At 33.6% G+C, this 25110-nt stretch overlaps 1 protein-coding gene across 13 annotated transcripts in view; it reads right to left on the bottom strand.

Moving 5' to 3' along the window:
* Positions 1-1481: 1481 nt before the first annotated feature.
* Positions 1482-25110, bottom strand: part of KDM6A (lysine demethylase 6A) — a 193351-nt gene continuing 169722 nt past the window's right edge. For 10 of the 13 annotated variants that reach the window (XM_011380038.2, XM_011380029.2, XM_011380034.2 and 7 more), the window contains 6 exons: positions 24030-24144; positions 20594-20781; positions 19468-19609; positions 6155-6281; positions 3769-3939; positions 1757-2625 (listed from right to left, as the gene is read on the bottom strand). In XM_011380038.2, coding sequence (XP_011378340.1) covers positions 2599-2625; positions 3769-3939; positions 6155-6281; positions 19468-19609; positions 20594-20781; positions 24030-24144 — 770 coding nt within the window. In that variant the 3' untranslated portion in view covers positions 1757-2598. Of the gene's footprint in view, positions 2626-3768; positions 3940-6154; positions 6282-19467; positions 19610-20593; positions 20782-24029; positions 24145-25110 lie in introns of all 13 variants that reach the window. The other 3 variants (XM_011380028.2, XM_011380032.2, XM_011380031.2) reach the window with 1 other exon arrangement.

Genomic DNA, 25110 nt, shown 5'->3' with positions numbered 1-25110 from the left:
CCTGCAATACTGATAGTATAGGATTTCCTATTTAACTGGTGACAAAAAAATATATATATATGATTTAGTTCTTTCTGGATCAACACATCTGCTTTTTTATACGGTATGTAATTAGCTTCTCTCCCTAAAAAATGTGTGTTACAATGAAAGTTCATTAAGAAAACTGGACTGAGTTTGCTTTAATGGAATTTACCTGTATAAGCTGTAAAAAAAAAAAAAAAAATTATTCTATTTCTTCTGAAACCTGAAAAATGTAAATTATAAAAGATGTTAAATTGATGAAAAAGTTTACAGAAGACTTTGTTAATCTAGTTACACTCCAGAGTAATGTCTAGGTGTTTTGATTTCTATCTCCTATCCTCTCTATCCATTCAAAGACTAAGCTGAACAAGTATTATTTTGTCATATAATTTCCAAATTTGTATTGGTGAAACACCACTAAATTACTCGTAAGTGTCCCCAAACTTACATTAATCCTGGTAATAAACTATCTTAAAAAAAAACATAGAAAATAAGACACTGTATTAGTAAGATAAACTAGAATTAGTTAAGAAACATTTAGGCATAGCTTTCGAATTCTATATTATGATTTTTGTTTCTGGATAGTTGGCTTGCAATTTAAATTTGCAAAAAAAAAAAAAAAAAAGTTTGTCTTGAGTTCATTTAAAAATATTAATGGTTAAACATCCTGAGCAGCACTTAGACAAACACTCTTGCTCCATAACCAAAAGAGATTGGTAATTATTTCCTTCTGAAATTATAAATAAAAGATGATTGCTGCTAGCAGATGTTTAATATTCACCATATTATTAACTAACTGAATAAACTATCCCCATGCTTTCGCTTTCAAAAAGCCTTCAAACTGTTTCTAGGAGGACAACACATTCTAAAACTACAGGAAAAAAAAGTACTTGATTAATGTAACCAGCACAATATTTCACCAGAGAGGATTATAAATTCTTTTTAGTCATACATACATACAACTTCATTTATAGCAGTCTCTATGCTTCTTCACTAAAGTTTCCTGGAAAAATTTTAGAAAGAAAAGCATAATAAATTGAGAATTTGTGCCAAATGCCAAGGTACATTATAAAATGAAATACTATTGTTAATTAGAAGTGACTTGTTAATGCTAATACAGCTTGCTATATTTTACGATTGATATAGAATTTGCAGACTAGCTAACCCCCATCATGTCATGCAAGCAAGAAAGCATGAAATTTCAAAGTTGCCTATCATTAAAAAGTGTCTCTTAATTTATTTGCATCCTAAAATAGAGTCCTTCATCTGGATCTTTTGTCCATATAAAACGCTACTAAGTGAAGTACAGGATTTGTTAAGCCCATATAACATTCCCTTTAAAATTATAAGTTCAACCACTATTTGTTCTCTATTATTATACTACATTTTGGCAGCAAATGTTTATTGGTCTGTCATTGCAGTAATTGCAACTTAACAATAAACCAGTCTGACATTTTAGGTCTTGAAGATACATACCATATATATTTCTTTAAAAATAATCATACTTTTGTAAGCAATACTTTACAGTAGACACCTCAAAATTCTACCATAGATGTGAAACTTAAAACAAGAAAATTTTAAGTTCTAAATCTTTATACATATATATCCAGATTTCTATATATATTATATATACATACATAAGTATATATAAAATATATATAATCAGATTTGAAAAATGAACAAAAACTGGGCACTGTACATAAAGTCTTTTTAAAACTCAAACAATAGAAAACTCTTTAAACATTAAACAATTTTAATAAAAGTTTCTGTACAATGCTAAGCAGTTTTATTTACACATAGAAAATGTAATAGGAGTAGTGTTTGAAATTACAGAACTCCTTAAAATTTCAATGGCAGGTAAATCTGGAAAAAATAACAGCATTCCATTCACAAATATTTTCAAGCAATAAATATGTATTTATAAATAGTGTAAATTTACATCAAGATTAGAAACAAAAATCACAAATCTGAAGTTTATTCCTTAGTCTATGTGCAATCCATTATCTTTGTGACTTGGCTGTTAATTTTTTAAACATTTTATTTAGGAACCAAAAGTGTAATAACCTCCATGGTTTCAAAACAAGACAGAAAAACATAAAAGCAGTAAAAAAGTTCCTTACCTAACTTTTCACATTAAAAAAAAGTTGATCAAAGAAAGCCTTAAAATTGCTAACTACACCTTACAAAGAAATGACCAGTTAGGCTAGTATTTTTTTCCAAGGAAAATTCTGAAGGGGGAAAGGTAGATGAAAACCAATTCATCAGCCCAGAAATAGAGAAATATAAAAGAGGTTGTTTTCAAGTCAGTAGTCTGTATGATGTTGCCAGTTTTGTCAGATATATACAAAACATGGAAATTATTATTTTTTCTGAAGTACAGCTGATCAGCTTTATGAGAGTCCTGGAGTAAGAGCAGTGCTCTCCCCTGTCCAGCTGGTTGACACTCCGCACTTGGAAGGTTGCATAGACACAGTTTTCAGCCAGCAGCCTTACGAGATAGCTACAAAAACAGTGGTGCAGAACTGGGTTACTTCCTGAATAGCAGAAAAGATCTCATTTAATGTCCACGGAACAATATCAAGATGAGGATGGTAATGGAGGAGCCTGAAAATAAAAGTATATAGTATGTTATTTTGGTATACAAATTGTTAATAGTGTTCCCAAGCTCAAGGTTAAAAAAAGTCTGCTAATGAAGGTAGAAGAAATAACAGTTCAAGAAAAAGTCAACCGTCTGCTACACGATGTCAAAGAACAACTCCCCTTACTGCCTCCCACCTGACCAATTTTCCTAAAATTCTGAGACCATCACCTTACTCAGTTTACTCACATTTTTCTGCACTTCTTCACCAAATGGTCAAAAGCTCAAGAACGTCAAAAGTCAAGAATGTTATTAAGTTGACCATTTGTTTAGACTGCTTTTTAAAAAAATGGGCTTGTGGGAAATAATTTAACAAATCAATTATAATTTCATTAGTGATTGATTTCAGAACCTTTCTCAACTAGATAATACATTTTATTTAACACATTCCCCATAACTTTCTTATTCTTCAAGCAATCATGAAGACCATTCAAGAGAAAATATCAGGAGCTAAATTTCAGTTTCTGATAACATATGTAAGATAAACATACTGGAAGAAATCAACAATTCATGAATTATGTCTGTGTCTATTCATGAAACTAGTGATGCGCTAGAGTAAAATGCTTCCTCCTAAGCATCTGCTGTTTAAAATTTAAAAAACTGTGCAATTTATAAGTATATTTGAATTTCATAGGATTGTATAACATATCAGGAAATTAAGCTCCATCAAATATTCCCAAGAGATTAATACTTCTGGCAAGGACAAAATTTTAAATAAATACCACTAGCTCTAAAAGCATAAGTATACTTAAAAGCACATTTACTGATTTATTTTGTGGACACTAATAACCTGTATACACAAATATTTTATCAACTAAGATCAAATGACATAAAGAATATGATAGTGTTCATAATTTTAAAATGTAATTATTGTGATACTATTTAGGCTGGTCTCACCCAGGAAGAAAAGTGAAAAGGAAATATGCCAACCTCACAGGAATAAATACTTGGAAGTGAATTTGAGGGGGATATATGAATATTTCTTCATGCAATAACTAACAAGTCAAAGGAAATTTAAGTATTTCATTACCTCCTATTTATCAAGTGGCAGAACAAACTGCTGCTTCTCTATCAAGCTAACTACATACTCACATGTTAATTTCACTTACTAATGTAAATTGGTCATAGACTTGCATCAGGTCCTCCATCTTGTACTGTTCTAGCACCACAAAATTTTCCAGGTTTCTGCTTGTTTTTCGTGCACAATCTTGGCAATGCACAATGTAGGTCTTTTGAGAAATGCTCTCATTAGTGACAAAAAGCAGATCAAAAACCTCCACCTATTTTATACAAGAGAAAAAGTATTCAATAGTGACAGTAGTATTTATCTATTGTACTGCTTTAACATACTCAAAGAAGTCTACTTTACATGGAATTGTGGATAGTTCTTTGGTTAAGAGGAGGCACCAAGACAAATATAGCTGTATTTGAGAATCTTTAATAGACCAAGTTTATTTTGCACCAAACCCAAAGACAAGGGTAGTAATGCATACTGAGGGGAATGACCTCACAGAATGACATACTCATTACAACCACTGGAAAAAACCTAATTCAAAAATTTAATAAAGGACAAGCTATTTTTGTTTTAAATCCAAAATGTTAGTATACAATCAGAGGAAAAGTAATCATCATTTTCCTTTCCTTCTCTATGATAGTACTCATGATAGGACACTGAGTATGGATATTTGTCTTCCTCTACAGACTGAGCACCTCAAAGATGAAGACTAGACTGTTTTACATATCTTCTCACTTCCGTGGCATATCATAGTGCTGAGTACTTAGCCAAACCTCAAAATACTTGTTGAGTTAATACAATCTGTTTTACAGATGAGGAAACTGACAGGTAAGTGACAGTAAGTGTATAGCTATAAGCCTCATGTTAAGGAATCTGAGTACAAACAAAAAGTATACTCAGGAGTGCAGTGTAGTGTGATTTTAGAAAAAATACCTGTATCTTATACAGAAAGAATGATGATAAGTTGATAAGGTTCAGGCAGAATAAGGAATAACATTGCAGGATAGGAATCATTCTCAAATACTGGAAAGCTTATACATTCATCTTCGTGAGATATATAACATCTAATTAGACTCCATCTGATCTCCCAATGACTTACTTTGGCCAGGTTATATAACATTAAAATAGCCAATGGATTCAATCATTTCAAATAAAAGTCAGTATCAGAATTAGAAAATTTCAAGGTTTAGAATGGTTCATTTAATGTCTCTGGCTTTAGCATATCCTTGAATTTATTCATGAGTTCATGTCTTCTTTGAACAGTTATGTCAATCGAACTCCCAGAGTTCGCTATGCTTTCCATTAGTAACAATAGGCAACAAAATGAACATCATGATCTGATCTATAAAATTTGTGAGCATTCTTCAACCTGTCCCTCACTTCTGCCATTTAAGGAGTTGTCTTGTGGATTTTACCTTCTAACTATTTTAGAATTCCTCTCCTTCTTTAATATTCCTATTGCCAAGTTCTGGTCCAGGCCTTAAGGTAACAACTCTTAATTAAGAACACTGCAATGGCTTCCTATCTCCATCCTCTCCAATCACTTCTCTCTTTGAAACATATAGCGAAGTTGGTTGCCTGCTCAAAAACTTTTGATGGCTTCGATGACCTCAAAATAAATATAAAATCTCTTAAAAGTCATTCAAGATGCTCTGCTAGATTCCTTCCACCTAGACTTCTAAGTATAATTTGCATAGTCTATGTTCCAGCCATATCGGGCTAATTGCCCTTTTACGAATAGGCCATTCCATTTCCCATATTGTTCTTATAGCTCATAACATTCATTCTACCTCCAATTCTCATCAATTTTTAGCCCACTGAAGTCATACTTATCCTTAAAAATGGACTCAAATGTTAACATTTTTGTGAACTCTTATGCCAAGTCTAGAAAGGAAAATTAGGTCATCCCCCGCCACACCCACTGTTATCATAACAGTAAGACCGACTTTGCATTCATAAATCTCATGTACATTATAATTAGTTTATAATTTGTCTTCTGAATAGAATGGAAACTCCTTCAGAACAGGTACCACATCTTTATTTCTGCATCTCTTACAAGCCTTGGCCTCAGGAGATGATTGACCAATATATTGTGAATTGTACCAAAGAGGATTCAACATTGATCTGCCTGGAGCTATACTGAACTATATCCAGTTTATTGGCATCTGCCTGCTTCTGGACTGTTCCCAGTTTAAATCCCAAGACCAAACTTCTTGATAATTATTATCTGTTAAATGTCTACCAGATAAATAACTGTAGTAGATACTTTTAGAGTTATGTCATAGTTACTAAAGTAGTGTATCATTAGATTAAATTTTAATATCTAAGAAACAAGAAAACAAGATTGAACACAATGTCAATTTCAGTAAAATGCATTATGTAAAAGTATAAATACATTTAAAAAAAATAACTAAACAGAAGCCAAAAGTGGAGAGGTAAGAGGCTTTATAAAACAATGGTGGATAAGAACAGTTACTTACTTCACAAATGCTACAGTAATGCGCTGGTTCTTCTTTTGTCCTCCCATGCCATATAATCTCTTTTCCTGCAGCTATGAGAGCTTCCCTCAGTGTCTGGCATTGCTTCAGGGTTCTTAGAAGACAATACCTATTTAGGGGGGGAAAAATTATTTGTGACCAACAACTGAATATTGAATATTTTTTTTTGACTCTTGAATATTTTTAGCATAAAAGATATAGCATTAGAAATAATGCCAAGAGATTCAGTTCTAATATCTGTGACTTCATTTTTCTTTTGTCAATTTCTCAGATATTCTCAGATTTAAAAAACAAAGTTAATGCTTAGCAGGTCTGATAATGATAATATTAGATCAGTTAAAGTTGAGAATAATTTTTTACCTAAATATAAAAATATAATGATCTAATATACAAAACCTGATTCTTTGCTTAAATATAAGCTGTTAATTTTGGCTCTTAATCTGGGCAAGTCAATTAACCTCTTTAGGAGTCAATGTCCTCATCCTTAAAATAACAGGTATGAATTCCAGATCTGAACTGCTATGATTCTAGCAAGACAGAAAGCCACATTATTTCTATCAACACTAGCTAGACACTCATAAAACAGCATCATCTGTACAGCTGCTTTCAAAACGTTTGAGTCTATTAGCAGAAAACCATTTATGGATTTAGTCACTACACAATACCAAATTGGTTTCACAACAGCACCAAAGAAGGAAAAAAGACATTTAATTCCAGTACTTTAATTTGAAGATAATATAGGGGAATCGTTCACTTATATTAACACAACTGAACTCTTCTTAAAATCTGTATCTTTTCTAAACTCATACTTATGATGCTAATAATATAGTAAATTCTCACAATTTGTGCTAATTTTCCTATAGTTTGCTGTCATTACTTGGAACTGTTTGCTAAATTCTTTTACTCTCCTGTGAATCACAGTGGCTCAGGTTCTCCATTTGAACAAAGAGGTTGGACTAGATGATCTCTTAAGGCACTTTTTGCTTTAAAATTCGAAGACAATGAAAATATCCTAAAGAAAAGGAAATGGGTTTAGCAACTGAGTGTTATTTGAAAGCAAAGGTCTTGTCTGTTTTATTCATGCTGTCTATACTCACTGCCTACGACAGTGCCTGGCATATAGTAGGTGCTCAATAAATATCTGATTATTGAAAAACTAAAATTTAAAGTATGATAATAGCATATTTAATTTCTTTAAATTTATTTCCTTGCTATTTTATAAGTTATTAGGTTAAAGTTTGTTACTTATCAGAATCCATGTAAATTAAGCCAGGGTAAAGAAGATGACTAAAAATATATGTAATATTTGTTAACTTATCTAACAAACATAAAATGGTATCAACTTTATAGTTTTAAGGAAAATGCATTAAATATCGTACTCAGAATTTCTCAGTTTGGTTTTGGCAAGTCTTGTGCATTTAACTTATTTAGAAATAATGCTTTAGACTATGGCTGCAAGTCAAAGCTAAGAAAGCAATCCCCATCCTCCACTCCCGTGTGTTTGTGAGTACGAACGTGTTTGTGGTGTGCCAGGTGAGGTAGCAGTAAAAATTTAGATCATGGCAAAAAGAAAGAGAATATAATTCAGACTTATGCTATTGATTCTTGAACAGTACCTGGTCTTCCCACTTTTCCCTTCCCATGTCCCATACAATTCACCTCTGAAGGCACTGATCTTACTGAACAAGTTTTCCAAACAGGCTTCATAATAAGGTCTCTTTCATAGGAAAATAATGCCTACAACTCTGAAGATACCTCTGGAAGACTGGCAGATTCCACTATGCTCCCATGTGGGAAAACAAAAAACAAACAAAATAATGAAACAATACAATAAAAATAAATAAAAAATAAGGACCAGAAAAGAGGGAGGCATGGTACTGGGTACTTCACACATATTATGCCACTTAGGCCTCTTAATAACCTATGCAGGAAGCACTATTACGTCCATCTTACAAATGAAACTAATGCTCAGAGAGGCTAAATTTGTCTGATGTCATAAAGCTATTTTTTAAGTAGTTGGGTTAGGGTTTTGTAAAAGCAGAAAATCTCAAACTTTTCCTCACTATCTTCATATTGCATTCTCTTCCACATCTTCTTACCCATTCCCTGTTGTCTTTTGAAGATTAGATTCAGTCAGCAGTTTTCCCCTCCCTCCCTTCAAACACAGAGGCTTGGTTCTATGGATTATTCCACTCTTTACTCAGTGAATGAACTTTCATCTCCAATGCTACTGACTACATTGGCAGTTTATAATTGATAATTTGCTAGTTTCATCTAGAATAAGACAATATACTACTTTCCTGCAAATAATAAAAGGTTAGAGCTAGTGTTGCTATTAAATACTAAGCCATGAGTATTCTGTGTCTGAAATCATGGCTCCAGAATTTTTATTCAGTGTGGTACTGGATACTGGAATCTTAGAAAACTAACAGCTCTATTAATCTGATCTGACATGAATAACCAAATTGTGGTGTCTTCCTTGTTTTTAACATTAAAATTGTTTCTTCCCATTTTCAAAAGGTAGCAGTTGGAATAGGAGAATTGAGAGAGACAGCCTGTCCCGGAGTACACAGAAATGAACAGGTCCTAAAGAAAAGATCTCATTTAATTGAAGGGTAGGGAAAAATAAATAAAAAATAAAGCGATTTAGAGAAAGGATCCTAGGGAAGACACAGAGATAATATTCAAGACTTGACTTAACAGTAATCTGTTCTGTTTTGATTAATCCCAGATTTGATTTTATATGAAGATAACATTTGAGTATTCTGAAGAGCTAAAAAATAAGTCAAACAAAATTAGGGTTGTCATTTCCTCTTCATTTTAGTTTTGCTAAGTTTTAATAATTTTGCCTTACAGCAATTAAGAATTCAATTTGTTAAAAACAACATAATAAATCACTAGCAAAAAGTGTAAAAATATAGAAGATATACTGTTTTTAATAAATGCATTTTAGGAACAGGGTCAGAAATGACTTCAGGAGATAGAGAAGCAGAGAATTCTTTGACTTTTAAGGATCATGTGGTTTTAGCACCCGAACCCTGTTTTTAGCTGTTTGGGTGAAAAGACTACCACAAAAAGGCAGAGAATATTAAAGACAGCTCTGGCTTAGAATAAAACCAAGCAAAGGCTGACTGAGGGCTTAGTGTATTTGAGGTTACACAGTAGAATCTAATCTGCCCCAAAACTAATCTGCAAAAATGAATCCTAAAGAAAGATGAAATTTTAGATAATGACTTCATGTATGGGATAGAAATGAAAATATTCTTGAATTATCAGAATAAGAAAACTGAAGACGATGATGACAAATGATCATAAATCAATACACTAGGCAAAGATAAATAGGCATAGTATGCCATGGATGCTAAAGAGAGGGAGAGCTCACCTTCAGGTGAGGGGAGGCAGAAAAAACAGTTTACATAAAGAAGTTGTCAATTTACATGTGAGTAGAAAGGAGAGGTGAGAGGAAGACACCTTCCAGGCAGAAGGAATGTCATAAGTAAAGGTAGTATGGGGGTTACTTAGGAAACAAACAACTATTCTTACAAGATACAATATTAGAAAGATTCAATCTTGGTATGAGGTTTCTGGGGCAGGAGTATAAAGGAATGAAGCCATAGTAATATTATATTAGGATGAAGTTAAGACCACACTGGGGATTTCTCTGCCATTCTGGGAGCAACTTGACTAAACTGCCAAAGTTTCCAAACATGAGTGTGGAGACAGATGAAGCATGGGTTAACTTGATATGTCACTTTTAAAGTCTTTATAGTAATAATCTCAGCCATTAAGTAGTAGATGGTGTATAAATTAAAGTATACCAAGAGGTGCCTTGCCTTGTATAACCCCCCTTACTGAAAGAGCCATGCAAGGAAAGTAAGCCAACACATGAGCCCTCTTAACACACTTGCCTTGCCACCTGTTACTCCAGACTTGCATTCCCTAGGACAACAGTTGAGTGTCTAAATGTATGACATCTAACAGTTTCATTTAAATCAACCCCATGGCTGAAAATCAAGGTCTCAGTCAATGATAAAATGAGTATCTTAAGAATTTTAAACTCTCCGATGGAAAAAACACGCATGAAAGCAAATTTATGTTAACCATGAGAAAGCAGAGTTTTAGAATTTTTAGATTTTGTTTGCTCAGTGCTGTCACCAATAATTGTATATTTAACTCAAGAGTGTATTAGGAGTCTCCCTAGGACAACAGCATTAGGATTTATGCTAACTATGGACTGCTCTTCATGACTATACCCTCTTATTCAATTATTAGGCCAACTGGCTATGACCAGAGCTGTAGAACACCTCATTTATCCATTTAAAAACGGGAATCAGGGAGAAAAGGAAGTTAATATTTAAGTTTGCTTTCATTTATATTCAACACCTCTGTGCTTGTGATAAAGTGTATAATATGTATACAGGGTAACAATCTATAGTATGTGTGGGAAAAAAAAAAAAAAAGGAAACAAAAATATTGTTAGTTCTGAAAAAGATCTAGTCTACAAGTGTCTGAACTTGCCAGATCACAGGATTAATCCAGGACATTGTGAAAGAGATTCTCAGGGTTCTTCTCACAGAGCTTTAAATTTACTTGTTAGAAACAGCCTAGAAATCTATTTTAATCAGACTCTTGAGTGATTCTTATGATTAGGCAAGTAAAAACCAGTGCAAACCTCTTACTTCATAAATGACAAAGTTGAAAACAATGTCTAATATTTTTCATTAGAAAGATACAATTATGAGCCTCATTTTTCAGAAAAGGAAACAGAGACTAATAGTTTTAGAGATTGGCCCAGTCAACAGACAGAGAAACTAAGAAGTGAAGGCAGAATGGACTCCAAATAACTACATAATATTGCTGTGCCTGTAACATTTCACTGGGATATTAAATAGCACAGAATCTAAGACCTAGAAAAATTAAAAAGGCAAATAACAGAAACACAGCAATCACACATACACAAAAAGCACAGAGAAAGTACACAAAGTATTAATATTGTGTATATAAGATGATACTTTTAAAAACTGAAATATAAAAACTACAAGATGGTCGAAAGAAAGACAAAATGATATGACAAAAAATTAAGTTTCTACTCCTCAGTATACTACTATCTGATATGCTCCTCCTAAATCTAAGACTTCCTAATGAATTTTTCTGAGAAAAATGGGCTCTCTGGCATACTGTATTTGACATTTTAAAAATGAACTGAACTACTTATTATCATGGTGATTTAAGTGGAACTAACAAAGTAGCTGTGAAGAAATCAGAATTTCCAATATATCAATAACATACTATCAAATTAATGTGCTAATAGTCCAACCAAAAGGATTATAACAATTTATACCATATTTATTGGAGTTGGCCTTATCTACTATTGTGATTAAACCATTCAACTGCATCTAAAAGATCTATTTATTCTGAAAGCCTGTTATCTACAGGAAAATCTAATCAGTACCAATAGTATCCAGAGCTCACTTGCTGTATTATCATTTGATTTCTTTCAAGGGTCCTATTAAAAGGACTACTTCAATGCTAAAACATAATGAATGTATAAGTCTTAGGAAAATGAACTAAAAAACATCCTTGGCACTATATAGGGAGAAAATATAGTGCCCAAGCAATCTATCTCAAATATCTGAAAATTGGAATAATGAATTTGCAAAGAATGAGGGTTTCTCTTAGCTCTCAATGATCTAGCTTAAAATTAAGATCAAAGGATAAACACTGTATACTATGATGAAGACGGATAAAAAGTAACAATAATCTCCCTACCCTTAATGTGAAGTTTTAAAATGACTATTTGGTAAAACTTCATTCACTCAGGAAATATCTATGACATAATATATACCGGAATGGGACAGGGGTTTACCAAAGGTAAACATCATTATTTCTTTTGAAATAACCCAAATAGAACTATGAGAAAATAAATCTAGAATATGGAACTCTGTATAACACAAAAGTATGCCTTCTTTGAAAAAAAAATAATAAATCATGAAAAAGACCCTCAAAGATTTAAAAGAGACTGAAAATATAATACTACATACTGAAATCAATATGAACCTTTACTCAATCTGGATCGGGGGTGGTGGGGTGCGGAGTAAGAGCTAAAAAAAAGACATTTTGGGGTAGTTGAGGGAAATTTAAATGTAGACTGTGTATTAGCTGATTACTGTTGAATTTCACATTTCTAATGTATAGTATATGGTACTGTGGTCATATGATAATATCCTTATTCTTAAGAGATGCACATTGAAGTATCTGGGATGACATGTCCTAATGTTTCATATGACTAAGCCAAAAAAAATGTGTGCACATGCTGTGTATATAGAGGTGGTTAAGTATGGCAAAAACTTTATCTGATGATTCCATATAAGGTTATATAGGTATTCATTGACTATTCAACATTTTTTGTAGATTTAAAAAATTTCAAAATAAAACACTGGAGGAAAAAGTATAAATGAGTTTGAGGGGGGCATGTAGCAATGTGTTATATGCAAATTTTAAATATTTTAAAGGAGAATAAGATATAACATGGAAAAACTGTCACAGTTCAATGAATTAAAGGAAGAGATTAGTAGCTTTATACTTACAGTCTTCCTTGATTCGTTTCTCTGTGTGGGCACTGCTCTTCTTTAAAAATAGCTAATGGTTCAGAAAACTCAACAGCTAACCGGTAGGGCTTAACCCTGAGAGACACTTAGAAGTTTGGTCTAAAGAAGGAGAAACTGTTTGCTTGTAATATATAGGGTATGTGTAAAAGCTTCTGTTCATTTAAACAGTTAAAGGAAATCAAACGAGAAATTATGCACTGAGTTTCCACTAAAATTTTCCTAAGGAGTTAGGCTCTGAACTTTTCAAGTCAAGTTCACTGCATTATGAAAGAAGTAATCAAGATAATGAATATTCTTTGACTCATGCTCATGTAGGAGGTATCTGGGAGAATGTGAAGTAGAGTATGAAGATTAGTGCATTTTAGTAAAATAGCTACGATGTAAAAATTGAAAGAGATTTACTAAACGACTTAAAGGACATTATGGAATTGCAAGGCTCTAAAAGACCTGAACTTGAAAGCGCAAAGGAAAAAAAAGTGATGTTAACTTGTTTAACTACAGGTAATTTATTCTCAAAATGATAAAAAGGGATGAGAGCAGGTGACATCAGGAGATAACTCCATTTCCCATTATTAAATCACTGAGTATAAATACAGGTTCATAATCTATTTTAATCTCACAAAATTTTTCATAAATTCATTTAGTATTGAAACTTGACCTGGGACTTTTTATAGTTTTCACTTAGCTCATCAGGGTGACAGTTTCAATGCAGAAACATTAATGTGTTTGACTCCAGAGTACTGCCATAGACCCTGCTGGGAAGGTAATATATATTATAAATGCACTGTATTACCTTACTTAAATCCAAAGAATTCTGAATACCAAAATACATTTGACCTAAGGGATTTAGGATAAGGGACTGTGGAGTTATAGGACTACTTCTGTGAAGCCTTCCTGAATGTTCCCCTCTCTCATAAGTGCCTTCTACTGTGCTCTCTTGTGTTTTTTTTCATACCAATTTTTCCACCATCAGAGCAAAGACCATGCATTTGAATGTTTTGACTATTTCCTCACTTATTTTAAGTGCCAGAGAAGTGACTGGATCCTTTGTCACCTAGCACAATACCTGAGCACCAACTTAGTTCATAATAAATATTAAACAAATATGAAAGAATGAAAAGAACTAGGTAGAACTGAGTCAGTGAGTGGATGAGAAGGCACAAGGTAAATTTTGCTTACATTCTTTTCGATTGGGTAGACTTATCACTTAACTCTAAAGATCTAAAAATCACACATTATAGATTCATAATATTTAAGAACTAAAAATAATTCAGGGAGAAGGTTAAGGAAGAAGACTATCTTTGCACATTTTCTCCATTCCACTTCTTACATCTAGCTGATATTTAAAAAAAAAAAAAGCCTATAATTCATATGCTCAATGTATACTGAATTAATGCTTTACTAAAAAATAATTCAGAGGAGAAAAAAGAAGGTATAAAAAGTGTAGTTCATACTAAAGGCAGTTTAAAATACCAAATAGAGGGGTAAAACTAAATAAAAAATTCAAGCACACATCTAAAGGCAGCATTGAGAGAAATGGCTGCCAAGATAGGTGGGCCTCAGATTTGAGGTACAAATGGGGATTTTAAAGAAAGTTTACATTTGTGACTTAATATGTTTAGAATAGCTGGTTGCTGGTGACCTCAGCAAGAGAAGTGACATGCACATATTGAAGGTAGAAGGCCACACTGCTATGGATAGTGGAGTGAACAGGAGATGAAGAAAATGACTTAAAGCAGAGGGAAGGAATAGCCAAAGAGAACCATTTCTTCGAAATGGTACAAGCCAGAACAAACCAATTCCACTTCCCTTGCTGGCAGGATACTAGATTTGAGGACCAAAGCAAAAATGTGGATGGATACAACTTTACAGCAAACTCCAGCATGTGAGAAAAGACTCCCTTCTCTATTTCTGTAACAGTATATTCTCCATGCTCTTTTGACCTTTACCTAATTCATTTATTTGCTTTTCTTAAATAGACATATTCTTGCAAGTTCTGTCCCCAACTACTCTCCTGCTCTTCCTCTCAAAGCAATCACAAATCACTAGATAGAAGACTCCCAAGTCAGTCAGCTCTGACTTTCACTGTTCTCTACAGTTCTGTATTTCCGACAGCCTCAGCTAAACAGCTCTATCCAACAATTTTACTGGCTCTTCGAACTTGCCATTGCCCCCAAATGAAGTCCTGTGGCACAGAACATACAAGTGGCTTTTACATAAGACAGATATGGGCTCTAACAAGGTAGGTGAACTTGGGATGCTGAGAGGTATAAATAAGATACAGTCTGGGAAGCACTTTGCTCAGTGCTTGGCTAAGTACCAAGTTCAATTTATTAACTAGCATTATTACTAAATCACCTATAACCCAAACTTGAAAACTCAAAGTTATCTTTGATTTGCAATTCTCTCTTATCATCCATAAGCTTATTCTACTTATCTAACTGCTAGAAACTAGATCTTTATGAAACCCAAATTAGATCATATTAGTTAAAAACTCTCCAATACACCAAAACTCTCCAACAGAATAGCCTTAAGTATGGCATGCAATACACAATATGACACTAAAGACTTTTACAACTATATCTCATCCTACTACTCATCACACACATTGTGCCCAAGCCAGAAGGTACCACCCACTGTTGTCAACATACATATAGCAGAGTTGTGTCATACATACATTTAAACTCATGCAAACATACAATATGAGAAGGTAGGAAGGTGGGCAAAGGAAGTAGGTGGTAGGGAGAGAATGAGAGCAGAAGAAAGAGAAGATGAATGGAGTAAATATGCATTTGCTGTTACTCTAGGCAGTTAGAATTCCTCTGAACCCCTCAGTGTAAAAAGCTTACCACGCTGAGATGATTTTAGCAGTTAGTACAGCAGGGCTTCTCCACAAAAGCCAATTAGTTTTCCTGGTGCTCAACTGAAGAAAAGGAACTTATTCCCTTACTAGAGGAAAATGGGACTATGTTGGACTGAAGGAGACATGGTATGTTATGTATACTGTCACTTTATGGATAAACTGAGAAACCTTTCTGATGATGCAAGAGTTTGGTCTTAAGCTGGCTCTAAGTGCTATTCCTCTCTTCTCAACCTACCCCTCCACAACTTCACATTTTATACAACATATCTGCTACCCAGAATACACAGACATCTCTTGACTCCCTGAATGTAGAAATAAACCAGTGGATCTGTCATTTGTTATTTCTTTCAATCTATTCATTTATATGCATGAACCTGTACTTCAAGACAAGACTTATACTAAGTACATATACACCATACACACTACACACACCCACACCTCTTTTCAGTGCCTAGCTCAGAGCCTTACATCCAGTCAGTAAATATTCATTAAGTGAAAGAAAGCACAAATGAAAGAAAGGAAGCATTGTTGGCTGGCAAAAAGCACATTTTTAGCAATAGGTGAATGACTGTATTTTAAAAAGGAAGTTTATGGTACATGGTTCCATAGTGTAGCAGCTAGCATGCCTGCTTTTACATGCAAGAGGTCCTGGGTTCGTGCCCCAGTAGAGCCACTGTCCATAGTCTATGGCTATGCCACCCCGAACAAGACCGATGTCTGATCTCGGAAGCTAACTAGGGTCAGGCCTGGTTAGTACTTGGACAGGAGACCACCTAGGAAGACCTGGTGCTGTAGGCATGTAAATAATAATAAATAATAAAAAAAAATAAAAAAATTTAAAAAAATAAAAAGGAAGTTTATAAAGCAAGGCCTAGGGGTCTGGATTTATGATTAATATTTTCAGTCAGTGTGATGACAAAAAGAGTTTGCTAATCACATCTCATGACAACTCAAGCTGGGAGTAAAAGTGTTAATATAATAAGGAATACAATCAAAATTCAAATGATTGGACATTTAGTAATGCAGGGTAAGAACGGAGTAAGGTAAGTTTGTAAGTGCATTTAGGTTAAAAAATATATATGGAAGGTATGAAAAGACCCAAATTGTGTGTATCCAATTTCAAAACAAGGCAACTTTATAACAAAGATGAAGCAAATGTTAATGCTCAATGTTTCAAATATTAAGAGGGATAATGATAAATTAGAAGGATGGAGGGAATAGATGGAAAAGATGACAAAGAGATTTTTAAATTAATGAAGACCAGGTAGGAAGAACAGACTTTGACAATGGCATTTTCTCTTTTCCCTCTTACCCACCACCCAATCTATAAACATGTCTTGTGTGGCTCCACTACAGTCTTTAGTTTGATCCCTCTCTTCAACCCTATAGGTAAATGTCCAGGTTTATGTGCCCTGTTACAATTATCTTCTAAATGCGTCCCCACACACTTCTAACCTTGCCCCTCAGAATCCATTCTCTACAAAGCAACGAGATGCATTTTCTTAAAAGTTTAAATTAGAAACCACCTGCTGTCTACTTAAAATCCTCTAATAGTAACTTGAAACATCCAGAACTAATTATATAAACTTCTTACCAAGTCCTAACAGTCCATGTCCAATCTGGTTCCTGTTCATTTCACTGAGTTTACTGCTACCCCTCTTTCCTTCTGCTATGGTCACACTGGCCTTTTTGTCCTATAAACATGCCAAAGTTCTTCCCAATTCAGCCATCACTTGTTTCATGTTCTATTCCTAGATCTTAGAATGACTGACTCCATCTCATTACCAAGGACAAAACTCATCTCAGATATCTTCTCTGACCTCTTCAGAAAAAGCAACACTCCCATCCCACCTCCATATTATTATTTATCTTATTCCTATTACTTATTAGCAATTTATTTATGTCTGGAGGTCTCTCTGTCTTGCTCCGCTAGAAATTAAGTTCTCTGAGGGCAGGGATTTTAACTTATACACCACTTAACTATCATCAGTGCCTAGAATAGTGTTTGCCACAGAGAGATGGTTCTCAAAAACTTGTTGAATGGGATTTACTCTACGTAATCCCCAATGTATTTAGGGATTTGAGGCCAAATGACAGGAAAACTTTAGGTCGATTTGTAAAGAATTATAGTGAGGTAATGAGAATGTTCAAGAAGTTGCTAGATGACCACAAAATATGAATGCTACAGAATGGATTATTGCCTTAAGTAGGAGTTTTGACTAAATGACCTTTAAAATCCTTTCCAACTATAAAATCCTAACCTATCCAAAATGTGAGTCAGTTTCAGCCTGTATAGCTGTTCCATAAATGATTTCTACACTGTACTATCCCTTTACTTTCAGGTGATCTGAATTAGCCTCTGTTTTATGTGCCTATCTTCAAATTACTAAACATCTTTAGAGGCTAGATAATTTTGTCCCCGAAAGTAACCCTGAACTTGCTATTCAGAGCCAAGTACCATTCTGAGATACGATAGGATAAATCGACAGACAACCTCTATACCCCACTACCAATTACATATATAGAATGTGGTGCCTAAGACCCAACTTTTTCAAAGATTTGTACATTACTTGCTATGATTTATTTGTTTTTTGTTATCTTTTGCCTCTTCCTACCACTTCTGCCCCAAACTAGATAAAACAGTACAACTGATAAAGTACTGCAGCATAAAATAATCCATAGGCATGTTACCTTGGCCACACAATTTCTGTTCAGATAAAATTTTGAATTTAGGTTTCAAATTATTTTAATAAGCCAAGATTACTTTTAAAAGACAGTATTTTAAAAACAACACGTGCTGACCAAATTAACATAGCTATAGGAGAATACTTAATGTAAGTATTATTTTAATAAAGACAAATTTATTTTATCAGTGAGTATGTATAAAGCAGTGTATTCCAAAATGAGTTTTTAAGATCAATTTTTCAAATGTTACTGGTTAAACAAATATCAGTTTTTGAGATCAATTCTTCAAAAGATACTGGTCAAATAAATAGGTTTGGGAAATACAATACATTATAAACCTCCCCATTCATAAAACTCACCAACACTTTAGTTTTTAAAACATTTTACAAAAAATAAAAAATAAATAAAAGACGTGAACTTTATCTAATCCAGTATTTCCCGTATTTCTTTGACCAGAATTCCCCATCTTTTGGGGGTGAGGGTAATAGTGGCAGATAACACGGGTTAGGGAAACACTGCTATATAGCATCGTTTGAAAATATTACAACTAAATAGATTTACAAAATAGCTAGGACAGAAACTGTGACAACAAGAACCTTAATAGGATATATGTATTCAAATAACTTGTATTACATTTTAAAGCTACTAAGAAAAGGGACAATTATAAGATGGATGATTTAATGAAAACAATAAAAAAAATTAACATTTTAGTCAAATTCCTATATTAAATGCTAATTTCTCTGTACCAGCAATTATTTTGTGATGGCATTCCTTCCCCAATACTAAGGGTAGTTTTTCAATATTACAACTGAAGTTCTCCTAGGAATCAGCTGGTTCAGAGAATAGTTGGGAAGCACAGATTTGTCAATCTATTGGTTTAAAATCATTTGTGCCTTTGTTCCTCTTTACACCATAGTGTAGTGACTATTTGGAAGGGAAAAATACACTTAACCTGTGGATTCTCATATTACATTTTGTTAGACTTCTGGACCATTTTGTTTTGTTGTCAACAGAATTCTACAGGGGGACAGAGGAAGTGGGGGATTGGGAGTGGGTGGGGGATGGGGGGCGGGGGTAGTATTGAATAGTTAATACTCCCCCAAAAGAGAGGGGCTACAGCAGTTTTAGAAAGCACTTACTTAATCATTTCAAAAAGCTTTGGATCTGAGACCTTGATATTTCGTGCCATATTCCAGGAAAGATGAACCATGGGTACTATTGACTTCACACTTTGCAATTTGTTCCATTCGTACCGTTCCACTGCCAATTTATACTGGCAGGCTAGGAAAAAAAAAACAGTTATAAAGCAACCCAAAGCACCAAAAAATATGAAGATAACTATTATCACCTTCTCAGGTGATATCATCAATACCAATTCTGAAAATCTTACAGAGTTTTTAAGTTTTTTGATAATTATGGTAGTAAAAGCAATCATGTAAAGAGTGCTTATTGTAACTATGTGCCAGGCATTGTGTTGAGCTATATTTATACATTATCTCACTTAATCTTCAGCATCACTTTATTAATTTTATTATCCCCATTATACAGATGAAGAAATTGAGGCCCATAGAGGTTATATAACTTGCCCAAAGTTGCAAGAACCAGGTCCTGGTCCTAACCCAGGTCTTTCTGGCTCCAAAGGCCATATTCTTAATCTTAAGTATCTACTGCCTGATGGTAGGTATACTCTGAACAGATTTTGACATAACAGAACTATTCATATAAGATACCAGATAAAAGAAAAATGTGAAAGAATAAATAACTACTCTACTTTGCTTTCTCCCATAAAGGGTTTCCTTTATAAAACAAAACCCAAGCACTCTAAAAATTATTAAAAGTATATCTTCCTCACACCCTCCACTGCATTTGTTCTTCTGCCAGCTGAAAGCAGGTTGAATGGAGCACTATGGGATGGTAGAGCATGGGTAGGGGCCCAAAATCACTGCATGAAGGAAAGCCACCCACTGACCACAAATACCCATTTTGGATTATTACATGAGGAATAATAAATGTATATTGCTTTAGAAACAAATGTACATTTTCCTTGTATATAAAGACATAAATTTGTTATTTGCTGAGATCTATAGTCTCAGATTTCTATTTGTTAACTGGAATTTAATTTCTTGCACTACAAAGGACATTTTAACTCAAGGAGACACTGTTCTTCCAATTTTCAGTGAGTTATAGTAAAAGAAAAAAAAATTACACCTATCAGATAAAATCGTTTATAAATTAAACTTTTTTTTAGCATATTCTTTAAAATACCTGTAAGTGGACCAACATTCCAAGCAATGTTGTTGCACCAGCCAATAGCCTGAACCCAATGAACAGTGCCTGCATTTATCCAGACCAAATCTCCAGGTCGCTGAATAAACCTATATACTGGAACATTCGCTTCATACAGATCTTCAAGGTTGGGCCACCAAGAACCCATTAGGAAATTCAAATTATTTCTGAAATAAGAAAAAATAATGCAAATGGATGAAGTACTTTAATAAGCTCCTTATAAGACTGGAAGACAATGTCAGAAGTTTTAAAAATATGTTCATTCATTTCACTGAATCTTAACTGCTGTGCAATAAGAACTGCTGCATGTAAAGTGAGTGAAATTAATTACAGTTAAGTACTGGATGACTTATCCAAAGATCAGTACTACTACCTTAAGATGATTTTTAAGATCTAAATGAAATCCAAAGCTATTTTTAAAGTAATACTTATATCCTTTAACTTTTAATTTACTTCACTAAAGCCTATTTTGGTTGAATCCTTCTCCTGTAGTACCCAGAAATCTCTAAAGGGTAAATGGAAAGTGACGTTAAGTTATTTAAAACCATAAACAAAAACACTACGGCAAAAGTACTGGGAACTTTTCTTTCTGAGGGAAAGTAAAAAACAGGTGGTCTCTACTGCTATTTTGATTCCTAAGCAGCAAAGGGGGACAGGATGCCAGTCTCGTACAGTTTTAATGACTAAAACTATGCAGTTGAAAAGAACGTCATCAAAAATGAACAATCATACACATCCACAAATAACCATCATGACTTTGGAAAAGTTCTACAGATCACATTACTTTAAATCCGAACATTCTACTTCATCGTGATATAACATGAAATATATTTAAACTATATAGCAACTTTTCCTACAAAAGAATTTTACAAAATTCAATTAACTACTTTAAATTTCACATTTTAGAGAACTTACAGAGCTGAAAATGTTCCTTTCTCCTTAAGACCTAAGAAATAGCCTTCACTTTATTTCTGTGTCTTGTGCTAAAGCAGGGGTCCCCAACCCCTGGGCTGCAGATGAGTACCAGTCTATGGCCCGTTAGGAACTGGGCCACACAGCAGGAGGTGAGCGTTGGGCGAGCGAGCGAGCAAAGCTTCATATATTTGCAGCTGCTCCCCAGCACTAGCATCACCACCTCAGCTCCACCTCAGATCATCAGGCATGACAGTCTCACAGGAGCACCAGTCCCTGATGCCAAAAAGGTTAGGCACCGCCATGTTAAACGATATGATAAGGTATAACTTCAAATTATTTTCATTGGTTTAAATTTCATTCTTTGTCTAGATCGAGGGTTGGCAAATCCAGTCTACTGCCTGTTTTTGTAAATTAATTTTTTTATTAAAACACAACCAACCATGCCTTCATTTACATATTATACACATGACTGCTTATGCACTGCACTGACATAGTTGTGACAGTGACCATATGACCTTCAAAATCTAAAATATTTATCGAGACCTTTATTAAAAAAAAGCTTATACATCTTTAATCTAGATGGAATTTTAGTCTTACATTTTTCCTTAAAAAATTTAAGGCTGCACTTTAAAGTCTAGAAAAGACTTCCAATGGTAGCCTAATATCAAGGGCTAAGACTGGCTTACTATTTGTGATAAGGCAAAAAGTAGATATGGTCCAGAAAAAACTTGTCTATAAAGCAAAATATGGCTACAAAAACAAATCCTAGCTAAACTTCACCCTCATATTGCTGTCGTATAATTGGTGAAAACTTTCTATCCAAAAGCAAGCAAGCGATCAAGTAAGCAAGACCACCAAATTATCAACAAAAAAACCCCCCAAAATCAAACAAACAAAAAATCGAGCTTACAAAACCATAAGCATCCTTTTTATCATATATTCAAATGAATGGTTATTTCAAGATAAGACAGTATTTGAAGTCATAAAACAAACTTCAAGAAGTCAATTATCAGTAAATATCAAAAGCAACAATCCTTTGTGAAAAAAAATTATACTGAAATGCTGAGGTAACAAGTGCTATTTCTGTGACTTTACCTAACCCTTCATACTAACTTGATATTTTTATTATCCCAAGTTCAAGCTTTTGAGACATCACGAACCTATTCTAATTATCTTTGTTCCCAGGTTATTCCTCCATTTAGATAGGAAAAAAAAATTAAATACTAAAAATAACCAGTTTCTACTAAGAAATAATGAACATGAACCACTGTATTGCAGCTGCAACAATATACTACTATCTCAAGGTTTAAGAAATAAAAAATTTTCTGGAGCACAATGGAGATTTCCTACATGACACTGTTCTTTCTCTGCTAATACCAATACCAGGTAGCTGGTCCATAAAAGTAAATACAGATTAAAGTAGATTTTTTAATGAGAGCATTTGAAACTTTAAAATTCTACATCTTTGAGTTTCTTAAACCTATGTGTTAAATAACAAAGACAATAAAAAGTGATTTCCTTTTGCTTATATATAAGGAAATTTTGAATTAATTTTTCAACTATATTTACATTTCTTAATAAACTTAGATATCTAAAAGATTCTTTAACCCAAAATAAAAAAGAATACTATGTTAGAATGTAGAATATGTATATAATTTCTTTTCAAAATCTCTCATATGTAAATGACTTTAGTGGGTTTTTTTCCCCTTTATTGGGGTGGGAGATCAACAACGAATATATGTGTAAGTTATGTTTTTATCTATACTAATTTTCCGATGTTATTACTAAAATAGCAGACGCTTACATAATGGAGTACTTTTTTTTTTTAAGAGAGTAAGTTTCCATTTAGACAAATAACTAAATTTAAACCATTGAAAACAATTCCAAGGTACTCTTTAACATAAGATAAAGAAATAAATGAAGGTTATTTCTAAGATTCTAGGAAAGAAACACTTCCACCACGTGAGTTTCTTCAATTATAAAAAACAAAATCTGAAATAGTTGATTGTATTTTACTATAAAATTCTTTTACTGGAAAAGTTGTCAAAGTAGTTTGAAAAAGAATTTATATCATGATGATATGGCAAAGAGTACTGTGTCAAGCTTGAGTTACTAACAACCTATAAGGGTGCTCAACTATAGAATTCCTTCTACTTCTAAAACTATTTACAATAAAACAAATTTTCTTGGAATACAGATCTTTCACGACCAAGTATTTATGTATCAACTGTTTAATTAGCCTAATAAATGACTCAATTTTTCTGTCCTCGTAATTTCAAGACTATTACTATTACATGAAACGGTTTTGAGACACTTTCTTAAAGTATTCCCAATAACACAAAATAATAAGTTTGGAATCAGAACATTTTAAATGAATTTTCTGCTGAATAGTAAGTGAAAACTGGTTACATGCATTAGGACATTCAGCTTAGTAAGCTGTCCTTTACAAGTACTACTTTTAAATAATTATGTTTTAAAAAAATTTAGTTTGGAAACGTACTTTTCACAGAAATCATTCAGAACACCCCAGTAACCTTCAGGAACAACAAACCATTCACAGTCACCTGGCCCAATATTTATGTTAACTGAACAGAAGTTGTTATTTTCTTGATGACCTGAAATGTAAAAAAGAAAAAATAATAATCAGCATACTGTAAATTCCATAGAAAATGTGTCTTTAGAAATGAAATATTCAACAGAGAATGCTCTAGTGGTATTCAGTTGTTTAGCATTATAGCAGTTTTGTGTCGAGCCTAGTTTTAGAGCCAAGTTTGGTTAACTCTTAACTTACAGAGTTTGCCTTCCTGTGTGGAAGGCAATCTAAATCAAAGTTACAAACTTAGGTTCTAGAGCCAGGCTCCTTGGTTTAGTTACTATGTGAATCTGAGCAAGTTGCTAAATCATTCTGACTCAGTTTCCTTATATATTAGATAATAATGATTCCAAGAAATCACTGTGTTGTTTTGAGGATCAATGAAGTAATGACTGCTTCCAACAGTGCCTAATACATATTAAGTAATGAATATTAGCTATTATTGATATCATTACCACTTATTTCTTGTGAACTAACCCATACTTCTCAGAAGTCTTAACTGAACATCAGTAAAGATGCAATAAGTCTGCTTTTCAAAATGTACTGGAGCTGTGTCAACAAAAATGACAGAGCAGGAACTCTGGGGAAACTCTTCTGAAACACCAAGCAAAATAAAACAAAACAAAGAAACAGAAGTACTTGTAAAAACTGTCTGAAGCAACCTTACCAGAACTCTGAGAGACAGTCAAAGGTTACAGCAACTAAGCGAATTCTTGACCAGAAGAAAGACAACTTAAACACAGTAGGAGTTTTTTATGATACTTAAACTTACCTTATTCCCCACCCCCATCACTGGTGTGACAGTAGACTTAAAAAGAATAGTCTGAGTTCATAGTTTTAGTGTTCCTGGCTCTGGAGGGAGCAAAGTGGATATTGCTACAAACATGTACTCTGTTTTTCTGCTTTAATCTGACTGAAGTTTCCACAAAAGACTGACACAAGGGGCTAATCTTTGTTTCATGTATCTCGGAATTCTATTAGGACAAGT

The sequence above is a fragment of the Pteropus vampyrus genome, unplaced genomic scaffold, assembly GCF_000151845.1.
Source record: "Pteropus vampyrus isolate Shadow unplaced genomic scaffold, Pvam_2.0 Scaffold387, whole genome shotgun sequence".
In the NCBI taxonomy this organism is placed as follows: Eukaryota; Metazoa; Chordata; class Mammalia; order Chiroptera; family Pteropodidae; genus Pteropus; species Pteropus vampyrus.
This window is presented reverse-complemented; position numbering and strand designations above follow the sequence as displayed.